At 37.3% G+C, this 16100-nt stretch overlaps 1 protein-coding gene across 5 annotated transcripts in view; it reads left to right on the top strand.

Moving 5' to 3' along the window:
- LOC120544236 (prolyl 4-hydroxylase subunit alpha-2-like) overlaps positions 1-14710 on the top strand; it is a 32288-nt gene extending 17578 nt beyond the window's left edge. For 3 of the 5 annotated variants that reach the window (XM_039777865.1, XM_039777862.1, XM_039777867.1), the window contains exons 6-16: positions 1182-1421; positions 2997-3193; positions 3351-3527; positions 4091-4161; positions 4875-4974; positions 6436-6489; positions 8715-8774; positions 8846-8911; positions 11260-11328; positions 11725-11821; positions 13108-14710. In XM_039777865.1, coding sequence (XP_039633799.1) covers positions 1182-1421; positions 2997-3193; positions 3351-3527; positions 4091-4161; positions 4875-4974; positions 6436-6489; positions 8715-8774; positions 8846-8911; positions 11260-11328; positions 11725-11821; positions 13108-13178 — 1202 coding nt within the window. In that variant the 3' untranslated portion in view covers positions 13179-14710. The remainder of the gene's footprint in view (positions 1-1181; positions 1422-2996; positions 3194-3350; positions 3528-4090; positions 4162-4874; positions 4975-6435; positions 6490-8714; positions 8775-8845; positions 8912-11259; positions 11329-11724; positions 11822-13107) is intronic. The other 2 variants (XM_039777864.1, XM_039777863.1) reach the window with 2 other exon arrangements.
- The last annotated feature ends 1390 nt before the right edge of the window (positions 14711-16100 follow it).

Consider the following 16100-nt stretch of genomic DNA (forward strand, 5'->3'; position numbering starts at 1 on the left):
ACGAATGACACAATCAAAGTTGCATCGATCATACACAGACAGATGATGAATCCCTTGTCCCGCAGATCAGCTTTGTTGGTTATAAAGCCCTTCATTACACTAACAATTCAAAGGACTTCCCAGTTGCATAGTCACCCAGACCTAGCATAATGCACTGCTGTCTGCACCATAATTCAGAATCAGAATACTTTATTGATCCCCTCAGGGAAATTATTTAGTTGCAGTTGCTCACAGTCAAATTCAAGGTCAAAAATAAGAGTAAGAAAAGTGTTTTATACAACTACCAGGAGTTGCAAAAAGTCAGAAATCCTCAAATTGTACACATATTTGCTTTTAAAATCTTAACTGATCATAAGTGTTTGCTTGAGATGCACTTGAAACTTAGTTGCTAGGTTTTGAACTGCAGTCTCATTTCACTGGCATTCTGGCCGCAATTTGGAAACAACTTGGGTATGAAAGGGTGTACTTGTGTGTACTTGTGCATACTTCTGCAGGTATGTATTGGTGTTTATTAAGAAGGCACACACCTTTTGAATGTGTATGTGCTAGTTGACTGCGTTTTATGCTGAGCAAGGATCCGGTAAACTTAGTTGACAGACTCTGCATATCTCAACCTGCCTGCCAGCAAACCACTTAAAACTAATTTATAATGGAAACGTGTCAAAAAAGTGATGAATCAAATGCCTACTAAGGTAGAAATAGTTTTGCATATTCACATTTTGTATGATGCTCAATTCTACAGAAACTTAAAAAGCTGAAGCAGGTGCAAAAAATGCACTTTGTTTCATACGTTGATCATAAAAAAACGAGAAGAATTTGCTATATTTCTTATCCCATGCAGGGAAAATGTAAGCGTAAACATACGTGTATATACAGATAGGTATATTAGGTAAATAACCTTAACTAAAATACTAAATATATTATTAGCATCCAAATTATATCCAGAACGAATCTTTAAAAAACAAGAATAAAAAGGTACATCATAAAAAAATAGTAACTACAAAGTGGATTGAGACCCAGAATACAGCAAATACGAAAAAACAAAACAAACACACTGCGTCCTCAAACATGATCCAGCAGTGATGAATCAAATGCCATAAATAATTGAAGAACATGTTTTTTTGTTGGTAAAGTCCCTGTACAATATGGTCAGTATTTACGTCTATTGAATCCTGCCCCAGGTATACACTCCAATGCCATACTGACGGTGGACGACTGCTTCGATATGGGAAAGACGGCTTACAATGATGCAGACTATTACCACGCTGTGCTGTGGATGCAGCAGTCCTTGAAGCAGCTGGATAGCGGGGAGGAAAGTGTGGTTTCCAAGGAGGATATTTTGGACTACCTCAGCTACTCAGTTTACCAAATGGGAGACCTACCTCGGGCCATTGAGCTTACACGCCGGCTGGTGGCTATTGGTAAGGTGCAATATACACAAGTGTACAGACAAAAGATATGAGCTCAAAGTACACTAATACACAGTACACAAACTCTCTCATTCATTTATCCTCGCCTGAGTCAGTCTTTCTTGCGAGCATAAAGGATAGGTGAATGGGTTCGTGGTCTAAAATTTTAGAAATCTAAAATAGCACTTCTGCTATGAGGTAATTGATGGGTTGTCTTGCTGTTTCACTAATCATCACAGTACACACCTCCTCTCTCACTGCAGTGGTGCTCTGTGCTTGCCAGAGCAGGGTGTTGTCCATCCAAAGTAAGAGCCTGTGGTTTCTAACTGTTATTTTAGTCTCTGCATCAAGGGCTGTGTTGACAGCTGCAGGCCATCTTTTTACAGCTGTGGTATGCTTGTTTACATGTCAAGTGAAAAGAATTGAGGTAGAGCAGATGTAGCATAGTTAGACCTACTTTATGCCATCAAGTGCAACAAAAGTAACAATGAACATTTAAAATGTACATATAATAGCTCATACACAAACCAAAAAAGAAAACTGTGAAGGATATAGAAAAGAAACAATATATATTCCAACATTACACAAATCAAATCTAACTTGAAATGCAGGACCAAGGAAGAGCAAAGCAAGCAATCAACTTATTCTGTTTTCATAGGGAAATGTGTTACATTGAATTGCATTTGTTTAAAAGAGCTACAATAGTAATAGTCAAATAAATAGCAACACAGAGCATACAAAGACAGAGGTAAAACAAATACATGTAAAAGGCATACGTATAAACACATCAATGGGACAGTACTGTACTTAGCAAAAAGCTAGGGTAGATGATGGCACTGTTGGAAAAGAGCATACGTACTCATTTATGTTTATTGTGACCCGTCTCAGCAGTCTGACCCCCTGTTAAGGAGTTTTAATCCCTCCAGCGAACTGCACATTTTCTCCCTGCAAGAAGAACCTTAACTAAGTCAATACTTAGGATACACTTTGTTTACTCTTGACGTTCCTGTAATCTTGGGACACGTGGCAGCTTTGCTCCCACATGAAAATGACCAAGAGGCCCGGCATGTTGCTGTAATGCCTCCGCTTACTGGGGATTCAGTGTATTGCCTCAAAACTCCACAAGGGTGTGTGCTCGTTCAACTATCTGCTTTGTAAAGCATGCTGCTGTAAATTAAAAAGATGAAATTGTACTGGTAGTGCAGAACTTAAGTAAATGTACTAAGTTACCACCACTGTGGAGTTATTTGAAGCGTTGAAGAGTTCAAAGGTGAAGTCCACAATGACCGTTTACTGTAATTGGCAGCTGCCATTGCAGTTAATGTTTTTTTCTTGAAATAAACCATACAGTTCTTGGTTAAAGTAAATATGTGACTTAAGCTTTGAAAAAAGGTAAGACACATCAAGATCACTGAAAAAAACTTTTCTTTTTCATTAATTTATGTTGACGAGGAGTAATGACTTCTTTGCACATGTGATGTCAACAGATATTAAAGGGACAAAACTTTTTTAAATGAAACCGTACTCGACAACTCTACAGGTTATTCCACTTCTCCACAAACAGTCATTATTTTCTTATACTGACAGACCCCAGCCACCAGAGGGCAGGCGGAAACCTGCGGTATTTTGAGCGGTTACTGCTCAAGCAGCTCAATGAGCTGAACCAGGACTACCAGCCTGCCTCTGAGGAGCCCATCAAGCTGGGAACCTACATCAGACCTAAAGACCATCTCCCAGAGAGAGAGGCCTATGAGGCTCTCTGCAGAGGGGAGGGGCTCCAAATGGTGAGACATGAAGGAGAAAAATAAAGGCATATTGACAAATCTTTTGGTATGTAATGTAAAGACCTGTAGCAGAAATGCAGTCAAAAAACTTTTAACTTTTTTAAACCTCTCTTTATATGATATTATTATTTTCTGTTTATCTTGTATGTTTAACCAGAACGACGTGAGGCGCAGCCGGTTGTTCTGTCGCTACCAGGATGGTAAGAGGAACCCTCGTCTCCTGCTGAAGCCCATGAAAGAGGAAGATGAATGGGACAGCCCCCACATTGTACGCTACCTGGACGTGCTGTCACACAAGGAGATTGAGAAGATTAAGGAGCTGGCTAAACCCAGGGTGAGACAAGCAGCAGTAAATAAGAAATAATACATCTAAAAATTCTGCACTCAACACAAAACCAAACAAAATCAGAGACAGTGACGATAGTGCTGATAAAGTTTATCATTACCGATACTATGCTTATTGATGACGTTTTTTTCTTTACAGTGATAACATAAAGGGTCATTATTAATCTGTAGTACTGCGACAAACCTACAAACCTAATAGTCTACCTTCAACAAGTGGACTTGACAGTTCAGTTACAAATGAATACTCTCTCTTCTTTTTTCACCATACATTTTGGGACTCTTTTACCTCTAGGTTTTCTGTGTTTGTGAAGGTGGCTGATTGGCTTTAAAATGTATCTTCTGGAATCTGCAAATAAAATAGGAAAACGATATTCACTATATAATATTTATAGTAAAATATATAATGGGTAAGACTAAATGAAAAGACTTTTGTGGCAATACATAGATATACTGTATGTGCATGTTAAACAGTGGAATAAGTGGACAAACTCTGATCTGTCATGTTTAAGATGGCAAACACTTATTTCTGTGTGTTGTTTTTTGCTTTTTAAGCTTGCCAGAGCTACTGTCCGTGACCCCAAAACGGGCGTCTTGACCACAGCCAACTACAGAGTATCAAAAAGGTAACTAGGATATGATGGGTGCCATCTTGTGGATTTCAGTCAATAATACATGGTTAGACCTCATTATTATAAGGTTTTATTATTTATTATTGACATAATTTGCAGTGTTAACCAAGGTACTCCAATCATTGTTTAAGGATTCAGCCTTTTCCTTGTTATCCAATTATTTCTAAACTCTTTCATACCAGAACCATTTTCTGAGCTGACACCCTGTTTACTGTAAACTGCTGTGTAACTTGTGTTGTTGGAGTAGAAAATGTTACCATTTTGTGTGTGCATTTTTGGTGTGTTTTCAGCTTATCTAGTTATTTCAAAAAAAGTATTTTTCGTTAAAAAATTGTCAACATTGGAAATGATGGGGCTTATGTAGCACATAGACCTCTTATCAAATTACAGTAGGACATTAACAGTAGGACATGAACAAGTTGGCTATGAGTGGCAACAGGCTTCTGACAATCAATTGCACCACTAAGACAGTAAAGCAAGGAGACAATCTGGCCAAAACATGTTATACTAGGACTGATTGCTGATGAGGAGCAGTTGAGGACTGACAGAAACTAGAAGGGTGTGTGTGTGTGTGTGTGTGTGTGTGTGTGTGTGTGTGTGTGTGTGTGTGTGTGTGTGTGTGTGTGTGTGTGTGTGTGTGTGTGTGTGTGTGTGCGTGCGTGCACTGTAATATGTGCTTATACATGTACACTTTTTTGTTTTTCCAGTGCATGGTTGGATAAAGAGGATGACTCTGTCATTGACATAGTCAACCAGAGAATAGAAGCCATCACAGGCCTTACAGTAGACACTGCAGAGTTACTACAGGTAATGTTATGCATACTACAGAATTACATTAATTACTACATCTTCATGTAATGTCATATCACACAGAAATCTGCTATCCGTTCTTCTATTTTTACTAAATATAATACTATTCACACTAGTAATGATTATATATAAGTGATATACAGTGGCAATCATAAGTTGATGAACCCATGCTAAATTTGACTAAAAAGAAAAAAAAATCATCTTTTGGAAATTGATATTAATGCCTTAATTAAAAAAATGAGGACAAATCCAACCTTTAATGTATCGTAAATAAATAAATAAATATTCTTCCTTAAAATACAGGGGGCATAAGTAAGTACACCTCTATGTTAAATTCCCATAGAGGCAGGCAGGTTTTTATTTTTAAAGATCAGTTTAATACCCTTCACCATACCTACAGATTGGCATGGGGTACTTTACATAAAATCATCTTTGAAAGCAAATCAAACTGGCTATTAGGCTAACTGAAATAAAACCATGCCAATCTCTAGGTATGTGATGATGTGGGGCTATTTTAATGCCAAAGGCCAAGGGAACTTTATCAGGATGCATGAAATGAAATAACCTCTAAAAATTAAAGGCCTTTAAAAATTAAAATCTGCCCGTCTCTATGGGAATTTAACATAGGGGTGTACTTACTTATGGCCCCTGTATTTTAAGGAAGAACATTTATTTTTCCTATTTTTTTTAATTAAGACATTAAGATACATTTTTAACTTTAGCTTATGAGTGCCACTGTATACAGTGTATCTAAGAACAGTGTGTTAAATACAGTAAACTATTGCTTAATTAAATTAACCACATGAAAAATATTATTATCTTAAAGGTAAACGATGCAGTTTTTAGCTTAATTTACCTTAACTGAACAGCTTCAGTGGAATGATTACATGACTTTTTTCGAGTTGAATGGTGGTCGTCTCGCTTCCCCCTAGCGCCAGTGAGCGGAAAAACCACCCTTGCAACTTTCGGCCGACAAGCCACCGTCAGCGTCAGGAAGTATCGCGTGATATCAGGTCTTGCAATGTAGCAAATTGCTTCACGGCACTGCACACATACACGCCCATTCAGGAACTGGCTGACAAGGTAGCGATGCAGTTTTTCACACTATCGTCATGGCTGAGCCGGCAAAAAAGAAGCAGAAAGCTAGGAAAGCATTGTCGGAAGAACAGAGAAAGAGGAAACGGCTGACTGACCAAGCGAGGACTCAGACACAAGTAAACATATACAAAGATCTATTCTGAAGCTGTACGGGGAGTGCTATAGAGAAACCTGCAAGAAAACAGCGAAGAAATGGCCAAAACTGCATAGCGCCCCTTTAACTAATTATTTTGCCTAATTTTGAGATCTATAAAAAAATATATTAAATATTCACATTATCAAAGATAGGCCTACATGCACATGCATTGTTTGCCAATGATTTTAAATAAATATAAATAACCTTTGTCAATGGCTCACCAGGTCGCTAACTATGGAGTTGGAGGACAGTACGAGCCACATTATGACTTCTCAAGGGTGAGTTGATTTGTGGTTGAAAATGAGTTTGTAAGTTGATGTGGAAATTTTAGGAGGTCATACATTGTCAATTTTATCAAGATCACTGTAAATGAATGCTAGCTTTTGTTTAAGTTCAAGTACAGTTTCTAGTACTCTTTACATTATGATTATTTAATCTCACTGTAACTCAAAATACATGCCCACTCTCTTTTAATTCTATAAAACCATCGCCTAGCTCCCAGTACTTCTGCCACCTTTGAATTAATCTGTGCTTGATAGACTCTTCATTTCTGTGTTACTAAAGTTAACGGTTATATATGTGTGGCTTTGTTTTTTTGTGTGGCTGCTTTTGAAAATGTATACGCTGAATAGTGTCCTTTGATTCTAATACTGCTGCTATCCATAGAAATATCATACTCGGTTCATTTGAATTCTGTAAAATGTCTGTTTTACAATACAATAATCACAATATCTGGTCTGCTTGCTGAACAGCTGTATCTCTTGCTTGCATTTCTCTGCTGTAAATCTCCCTGACCTTTATATTCTGGAGATGTGAGCTATGTTCCCTCTGTGTGTTAATCTCTGAATTTCACATGATCTCTAGCTGTATGTACTATGTTAATCTGTGCAGCTCTCTTTGCTACAGAATGACAGATTTGGTTATATACACAATACAAATGGTCATTGCAAACAAACAAATCTTTTGTTACTGCATGATGTTAAAGGGGCTGTACTCGTTAATAAGCACATTAATATAGCGGCAAACACAATTTTTATGATGTATGGTGGAATTGTTATAAACAAGCTCTACTTTGATGCTCTTTTTATGCACTCTGGCACCTTACTTACATACAAAGTACAAAACAAATTTCCCAGTGTGAATCAATTTTTTTTCATGGTGAATAAGAAAATGGTGTGCGGGCTACCCGGCACCCTATCATGGGCCAGATCTGGCCCAAAGCCATAAATTGAGTATCACTGATCCATGTTATTTATATATTCTTATGTGCATTATGTTCTTTTGAGCATATCATTTTAAAAAAAAAATGTTTTTACTAGTGCTGTCAATTAAACGCGTTATTAACGGCGTTAACGCAAACCCATTTTAACGGCGTAAATTTTTTTAATCGCGAGATTAACATTATTTTTGGCCCAGCAAACTTTGTAGTTTTTTTCACATGCTGTTGCAACAACTAGTAACGTTAGAAAAACTATAACACCACACCGGATCTAGCTAGACCGGAAACAAAACAACATGCATGCTGCACACACTTGTTTGCACTTGCTTGCGAGCCGGCCGAAGAGTAGTACATACCTGCAAACTAGTCGCTTTTCGACGAAAATCAACGTTTTGAATGGCGTCCGAGACCCGGTGCTAATACGGCACCGGTGCCTTAACAACCGTTATCTACCGGACCAAATAGCAACGCAGATTTCGGTGCCTTATTTAGGTGCCACTTAGATGCCTGCGCTTCTTACTGATGCTCCAAAAACGGACGTTAGAGGGAACTGAAACATTGCCGCACAGGAGGCCAGTCAACACTACACTTAGCAGCAGGTAACGTTAGCCTACCGTTAGCTAGCAGCTGGATTAAACAGGTTAAAATGTTTACAGCTAAACGGTGTAAAGTGTGTCTGTATTTCACTGGAGAGGACTCCAACACCGGACTGTAGCTGCCGTTGTCTGAAAAACACAGTCATGATGTTATGTTGCTCGCCTCGCCAGCCTTGTGGTGCATTCACTGTAATTGTAAAATACCCTTTTCCCATCCAGTGGTTGTTTTCCCCGTTTTTTTTTTTTAGATCAACTTTTTACTGTTTTATATTTTTGAACATACAGACAAATACAATTGAACAAGGTGCTCCTTTTTTAAATATATATATATCTTTCGGTTCAGGCACCATTTTAAAAGTATCGTATCATGTTGATAAAAGCATTAAAATGAGAAAAAATAATGGGACAAAAAGAAATCAAGGGACATTTAAAATAGATAAAAATGTGCGATTAATTGCGAGTTAACTATGACATTAATGCGATTAATCGCGATTAAATATTTTAATCATTTGACAGCACTAGTTTTTACCTTAGGTGAGAAATGTAATTCAGTTGTGATTCTGTTATGTTTGTGACAGATAATAGAGTAGATTGTATTTGATATGAGTGTAGTTAGTGCCCTTGGTGGCGGGGCTCCTACTGCGAGTCTGTTTGGTGATGGGTTAAATGTTCTAACAATCTGTTGCAGCGTCCTTTTGACAGCAACTACAATGGCGACGGAAATAGACTTGCCACCTTCCTAAACTACGTAAGTACACGTGCGTGCTAGTGAGCAGCGTTTTCATCATGTATTTTCACTCTTGAATTTTATCTTTGTAGAAAGATGAGCCTGATGCTTTCAAAAGATTAGGCACTGGAAATCGTGTGGCAACTTTTTTGAACTACGTAAGTATGTGCATTCAGTCGCTGGTAATTGAAGGGCGGTCGTGGCAGTCCCCTGAAATCTACATTCCGTCGTTTTGTTTTTAGCTTCATGAGCATATGCATAAGCTCTGGTTCAATCTTGGACTTGGAATTGATTGACTTTCACTTGGCCTGTAGTGTGGTATTACAGGGATATAGTTCAAAATCTAGAGTTACTTGATGTCATGGGGAAAGATTCTGTAATAGTTCTACAGATTCTGGGGATATAATACTAAAAATGGTGCTGGATAAATATCCTATCGCCGCGATGACTGAGAAACTTTGTAGACAAATATCTAAGAATCAAGTTTTTCTGTCAATCAGTTCCAGTACATATTGTGAGAGTTTTGTTGGCTATCCCCTATTAACACACTGATGTAGAAGCCACTCTTTATTTAACTCTTGCTAACACTGGGTTGCACAAAATACAATTATACCCAAAAATAGAAAAATATTTATTTTTTGAATGAGGTATGCATGTGAATTGTTTTTATTTTCTATATAACCAGTGACTGGTTGAAGTTCACTGTTCACCTTGATACATGATGTGGAAGTGCTTTTATTAATATATTATTATTGATCTATTATATCGTAAAATGTAACTTCTCTAAACATACATGTTGATTATAAGATATGGACAGAAAACAATGAAACAAATTGATGACTGCAGATTAAATTATAGCCAGGTATTGTAGCAGCAAATGCTACAGAAATAAAATAAAGTGGTTAAAGTCTTGTATCGAAGAATTAGAAACCAGTTCAATTGTTTTAACTGTTCACAAATGATCCAAAGAACATTTTGTATGACACTGAAACATATGGTACAAGGAGAGCATCTCACAAAGTTACAGTACATATTTTAGATAATAGATCAAGCATGTTTGACTCGTGAAGAAATAGATGCATTGTGGGACACTACTGATCATCACAGCTAGGTAGCATGATGTAGATTTTCTTATCAAACAATTGGATGAAATTAGTGATGAAACAGTTGGGTAGTTTACAGGAAGACCATATTCCCTTTCCTTTGCTCTGTAACAAGTATTTCTTTAGTCTTTCTACTCTTCCCTCACTGTAGTGCATATAACAACTCTCTTACACTCCACTGTTATGTAAAGATTTGTGACTTGTTATTTTGTGCACCTTATTTCTTGCAAGACCTTCGAAGGACCTTGTTTTTTTTATCACATACCATTCAAGCAATAATTTTTACATGTATTTCTAATGTGATGACATACAATAAAAACTTAACATTTCATTTGTCAGTTAATTATGATCCAGATTTCTGGACAGATACTCAAAAAGGATATTATTTGAATCATTATCAACTTTGTGTTACTGAAAAGCAAAATATAACTTAATAGCAACATGTGCTTAGTATGTTGACATGTTATAAGTTGCTCTGAAAAGTAAAACAAATGTTTGCAGTATTATTATTATCTAGTATTATTCTTTAAAGGGAGACACTACAGGCATAAATGTAATTTTTATATTTGAAGTGTTTTGGGCTACTTTGCGTCCATGACATGTCTACCTTTAGACTAGTGGGCAACAAAACAACATCCAAAATACACATTTACAGTAGGGGTTTAATATATTACACTTTGTGTATTAGCCCCTATAGATTTCTCATTTACATATTTAAAAAATAACAATTTCATGGTGATATCCATAGGTTGTTCTATAAATGTTAACCCTATTCACCTGTATTGTCTTGCAAAATGTATGGAATTTTACAATACATATCTTTAAAGGCTGTTTTCTCGAAATTAGTTGTTTTCTTGCACTTACTGTACATACACTGAATTTTCCAGTTTTATTCCAGTCCATTTTCTGAAGGTTTTTCCAGAGATGTCATTTGTGAGAGATTTGTTCATATGTCATTCATTGCCTGATTTATATTGGGGAAATTGATTGAGTTATGGCTGTTGACAGTATTTTCTTATTTATGGAGTGAGAAAAAGAGATATCCAAAGTTGACTCTGTAAAAACCTTGGACTCTAATCTGTCAACAAAATGAAACAATAATTTAGAATCCAGGCTTTATCCCATGTTTAGATTTCAGTTCTGCAAATAAGTGCATATTTAATGAGATAATGAATCATTTGCATATTAAAACCTACAAGTTTAGAATACTTGTAATACAAAACAACTGAGTGTCTTAATGTAAATAATCAAGTAAGTCTAAGTCTCAAAGTCTCAACTAAAGCTAGTCTCATGGTGATATCCATTAGTTCCATTGTTTTCACCCAATTCCCCCGTAGTGTCGTAGAGTAAAATACAGAGAACGTTTTGATTTGACGTTTGACGAGATTTTTGTCTTTTCTCAGATGAGTGACGTTGAGGCGGGAGGTGCCACGGTCTTCCCTGACTTTGGAGCAGCAATCTGGCCTAGAAAGGTGATGACAACAGACTCAGAGTGCGTTTCTGTGTGTGTTGAGTGTGTTTACTCTATACTGCTTGTGTCCCCAGTGGGAAACCGATCCAGTGTTTCTGTCAGTTTAATGATGGATGTGTCGAGACTCAGTCCCTGTAACTCCTAACTGAATGATTGAGGATCTCACAGGAGGGTCCCTGTATTATAGAGGCAATCAATTACATTGTCAAGCAACCAAAAGTCTGCTTGAGGAACCTTTTCATATATTGGTCAAATGAACCACACTCAGTAAAAAGCCACTTGTGTGGCAGGTCTTCTTTAAACCAAGCATCGGTCTTTTTACTTTTTTACAATTTCCTTCTCTCTTGTGCACATTGGATGTTACCATAATTTCTTCATTTGTTCTATTTCCTTACAGGGGACGGCAGTATTCTGGTACAACCTGTTCAAGAGCGGGGAGGGAGACTACAGGACCAGGCATGCAGCCTGTCCTGTCTTAGTAGGAAGTAAATGGGGTGAGTCAGATTTATCACAACCAAGTATTAATACATTGAATAGGATTAGAAAACATTCCGACTAAAATTGAATAATATAAAATGTGTTATTTGGTAAGTAGATGGCTGAAAAGTTATGATAATGTGTTCCACTGTTATCATGTGTTACATCAGACAAAGACGTCTGGTAATGTTTACACATGAATGAGTTCAGCTTAACTTGTTAGCTTGTTGCAGATATAAGAGAAAACATTTAAAACAGAATGGGGAGGCAAACTTCTGCTTAAGTTGCCGTCATTATCCGTCTTGCCAGCCCAGCCCAGACAGGACGTTGTTGTTTATCGGGGTTTTTCCCTGCGTTGCAAGATATAAATGCTCCCAGTAGAGCTGGGCAATATATCAATATTATATCGATATCGTGATATGAGACTAGATACGGTCTTAGATTTTAGATATTGTAATATCGTAATATGGAATAAGTGTTGTCTTTTCCTGGTTTTAAAGGCTGCATTACAGTAAAGTGATGTCATTTTCTGAACTTACCAGATTGTTGTAACTGTTCTATTATTTGCCTTTACCCAGTTAGTCATTATATCCACATTACTGATGATTATTTATCAAAAATCTCATTGTGTAAATATTTTGTGAATGCACCAATAGTCAACACTACAATATCTTCTCTGTATCGATATCGAGATATTTGGTCAAAAATATCATGATATTTGATTTTCTCCATATCGCCCAGCCCTAGCTCCCAGTATGATTAGGTTATGGTATGGAAATGGCGTCACATATCTGGTATCCATGGTGTCCCTCTTCATCTTTTGATCTTTGATGCAGAGAGGATATTTGAACAAAAATACATTTACACAAAGCAAAATGATCTTAGCACCTTTAGAATGACCTTAGATATATTTGGTTGTTACAAGGGACGATTAGCTCAAACTGCAGTTTGTGTGTGCATTTTGGTCAGCTTTCAGCATATCTAGTTGTTTCAAAAACAATGTTTTTTGTAAAAAATGTATAACAAAAAGTATGTTCAGCCCCTGAGATCCCGCCACCACAAAATACCTGTTAATCCCAGATACTGGGCCTACTAGTCTCGCTTTGCCAGACCTTCCTCCACAGCGCTGCGGAGGAGGATCTGGCTAGTCCACAGAATTCCGGGATGGGAGAAAAATGTGCTCTGGTTTATTGACATTTCTTTAAACCAATTACAATTGTAATGGGCGGTGAAAGTCCCTCACAGAGCAATTACAAAGGCATATTTTTGGTCCTCACATGTTTATTTTTTTCTGTTTTGTCAGTGTCAAACAAGTGGTTTCACGAGCGAGGACAAGAGTTCAGGAGACCCTGTGGTCTGACAGAAGTGGACTGAAGTTTGACCCTCACCTAAGGAACATGCAAAAGACACACACCTTCAGTAGTGCCTTCATTCTGGCAATGATGCAACTCGGAGACAAATTATTCAACACTTAGTCTCCCTCAGCATGATAATGAAATGTTTTAGGAGTAAATTGTGATACTGTTATGTGAGATTTGGCTAGATAATTTCTTTGCTCTTTCACCAGAAGATACAGAACTCAGTTCTCTATCATGCATCCACATACTGCCCCCACTTAATTAAGAAAAAAATTTGATAAAAATGTGTACTGTTTTTAGACATTAAACACACACACAAAGCTATATCAGTACAATATTGGTTTGGCAATGTACATCCATTTTACAGTCAACTCTATCTGTTTTTTCTCCAACTAATACCAGAAACTAAAACTTGTGTTTTTGTTCTCAGTCCCCCAGACTGCTCCACTAAGCTTTTTATCTGCACAGTTAGAAGCAACTTTTAACTTTTCAAAGTAAAGAATAGGCATCGGTGGTGATACAAAGAAGCCCTTATTCATTTTGTTTATATTTTAGCTGTTGAAAACACCAAAACGTACAGGAGGTGTCCAAAAACCTTGCAACCTTTTGTCAGAGCTGGTCATTCAGAGTTATTTTGATGTCATAGGCAGGTTTCTTAAAGAGAAAAAAACACACATTTAACATATTTCTGAATAAGACACATTTAACATCTTTCTGAATAAGAAACATTTAACATATTTCTGAATAAGAAGCAGCAAATAAGTTGGGAAAAGTTGTATCAGTTTTTGATAATGAAAAATTACTTTTGACTTTTCTTTTGGTACTGACTCAGACTTGTAGGCCCAACTGTAGACTCGGTATCACGTTCAGATATTACACATTACAAAAACACCTGGGATGCAAAGTTAAGACTATGGGCTTGTATTGGCTCTATTTAGAGGTTAATTTTGGAAAACCAACTTTATTCTGTTGGTTACCATCAGTCGTTTGACACAAATTGGCTTCAATGTATCTTCATTGTAAACACCTTTGCTTGATTAATCAATACTCCTGTCACTCCATGCTTTATCATTTGCACCCACAGGGTTTTATTTTCCTTCAAACCTAACAAAGAAATGTCCTTGATGTTTTTATTTATATCTAGTTTTTAAATTATTACACTGTTAACATGTTGTGCTCTTTCTACAAGACGGCAAACAAGCAAGTCAATAAACAGTGTCTTTTATTAAAATGTTTTGTGTCTTCACCAGTTTACATGGTTTCTTACAGTAAAACGGAGAAAATAGATTAACATTTCACTGGAATTGTACATGTACGATTGATTGATTGATTGATTAATTGATAGAGTATGGGTCTAGAATCTCCAGTGTGATTTGCTAGAAGCCATTACACACTCTTTAAGGATTATTTATGCGCTTGCTGGGGAGACCACCAGGGACTGACCCATCCAGACGTGTTATTTTTAACTTTGTCTGACACAACTAACTGAGCACGAGTTGTATAAACTGACCTGCTGTACAGCTGCAATAAAATAAACTTTGCGACCTGTCCAATTTCCCGCTAACCTGACCCATGCTATGGTGACACCTCTAATCTACTTTATTAAATGTATTACATCTTACTATCTTGTATACAGATGCATCATATGCAGTGGTGGAATGTATTTAAGTACATTTACCAAAGTACTGTACTTATGCTACTTTGTACTTCTACTCCACTCCACATTAGAGTGAAATATTGTACTTTGGACTCCACTACATTTATTTTACTATGCAGATCTACCAGCTGCAACATTAAAGTTATGTACACATTAATGCATCAATACTTTAACTTTACTTAACTCTAAAATGCATTTCATGAAGAAGGCCTATTAGGCTGTTGTCACACATTTTTTGAATAGCAGTCACTTGTGGCTCAACGGTGTTTTAAGCCCCCAACGTCGACTTCAAGGCAGTGCTGCGACTGTTGACTTCAAGGCACCTAACCCTAAGGTTTAAAACACCAAACACCTCTTGTGAATCGGTAAGGTCACGAATGATCCTGACATCTAAATGGAGAACTGGACTCTGAAATTTTAGAGGAACATGGGGGAGTCAGACCTGAAAATTGCAGGATTCTTAGAAGTCAACAGGGGTCTGAACATGCCTGTGATTACGCTGAGATCAGGAGATTACCTCTTGTTGTCGGGTTGCCCAAAATTCCTAGGGGCATTATACATCTTAACAAAATTCCCACAAATAGTTCTGATTCACATATTACGACTTGACACTTGAACTCTGTGATGCGCGGTTACAGTAAGTAAATCAGACTTGCATACTTGTAACTTAATATTAAGATGGGTTAGGGTATAATACAAAATATTACATGTATAATAAACTTTGTGCTGTTTGTGAGCTGTAAAACGCCTCTACACTTCACAAATATTTTTCTTTTTTGAGTGCTTCATGGCTACAAATCAGGAATAAACTGTGTAGCAAAATCTAAAAGATCAGCTGGGAAGAGTTTGCCAATTTGCTTGCTGGGAAACCGTATTTGCACTAACTAAGCCATTGTCAGTGTTGGCTCTCATCCTCACGTCCTCGGGCTGTTGAGCGATCACAACCTCCTCCTCCTGTCGTTCTATTTCCAAAGCACGCAGCTCCTCTTCTGAAAACTCTGGTTCGTAGAGGTATGCTTCTGGATCTTGACTGTCTGAGAAGTCATCCTCTTCGTCTCTCACAAAATCTGCCATGTTCATTGCCATTCACTGTCTACTGTAGGAAAAATAGCCAGCTAATATTCACGCCGGTACGTTGACAGAAGTTGGGGGTTTTCAGGTGATGCGTGATATCTCTGTGCCCGAGTAGCAGTGCTTCGGCTGTAGCCTACTTCCACCCAATATAGTCCCAAGTCAATATCTGCCTAGGAAATTGTCTAGTCTTAATCTGCATTGCTATTT

Source organism: Perca fluviatilis, chromosome 16 (genome assembly GCF_010015445.1).
Source record: "Perca fluviatilis chromosome 16, GENO_Pfluv_1.0, whole genome shotgun sequence".
NCBI lineage: Eukaryota > Metazoa > Chordata > Actinopteri > Perciformes > Percidae > Perca > Perca fluviatilis.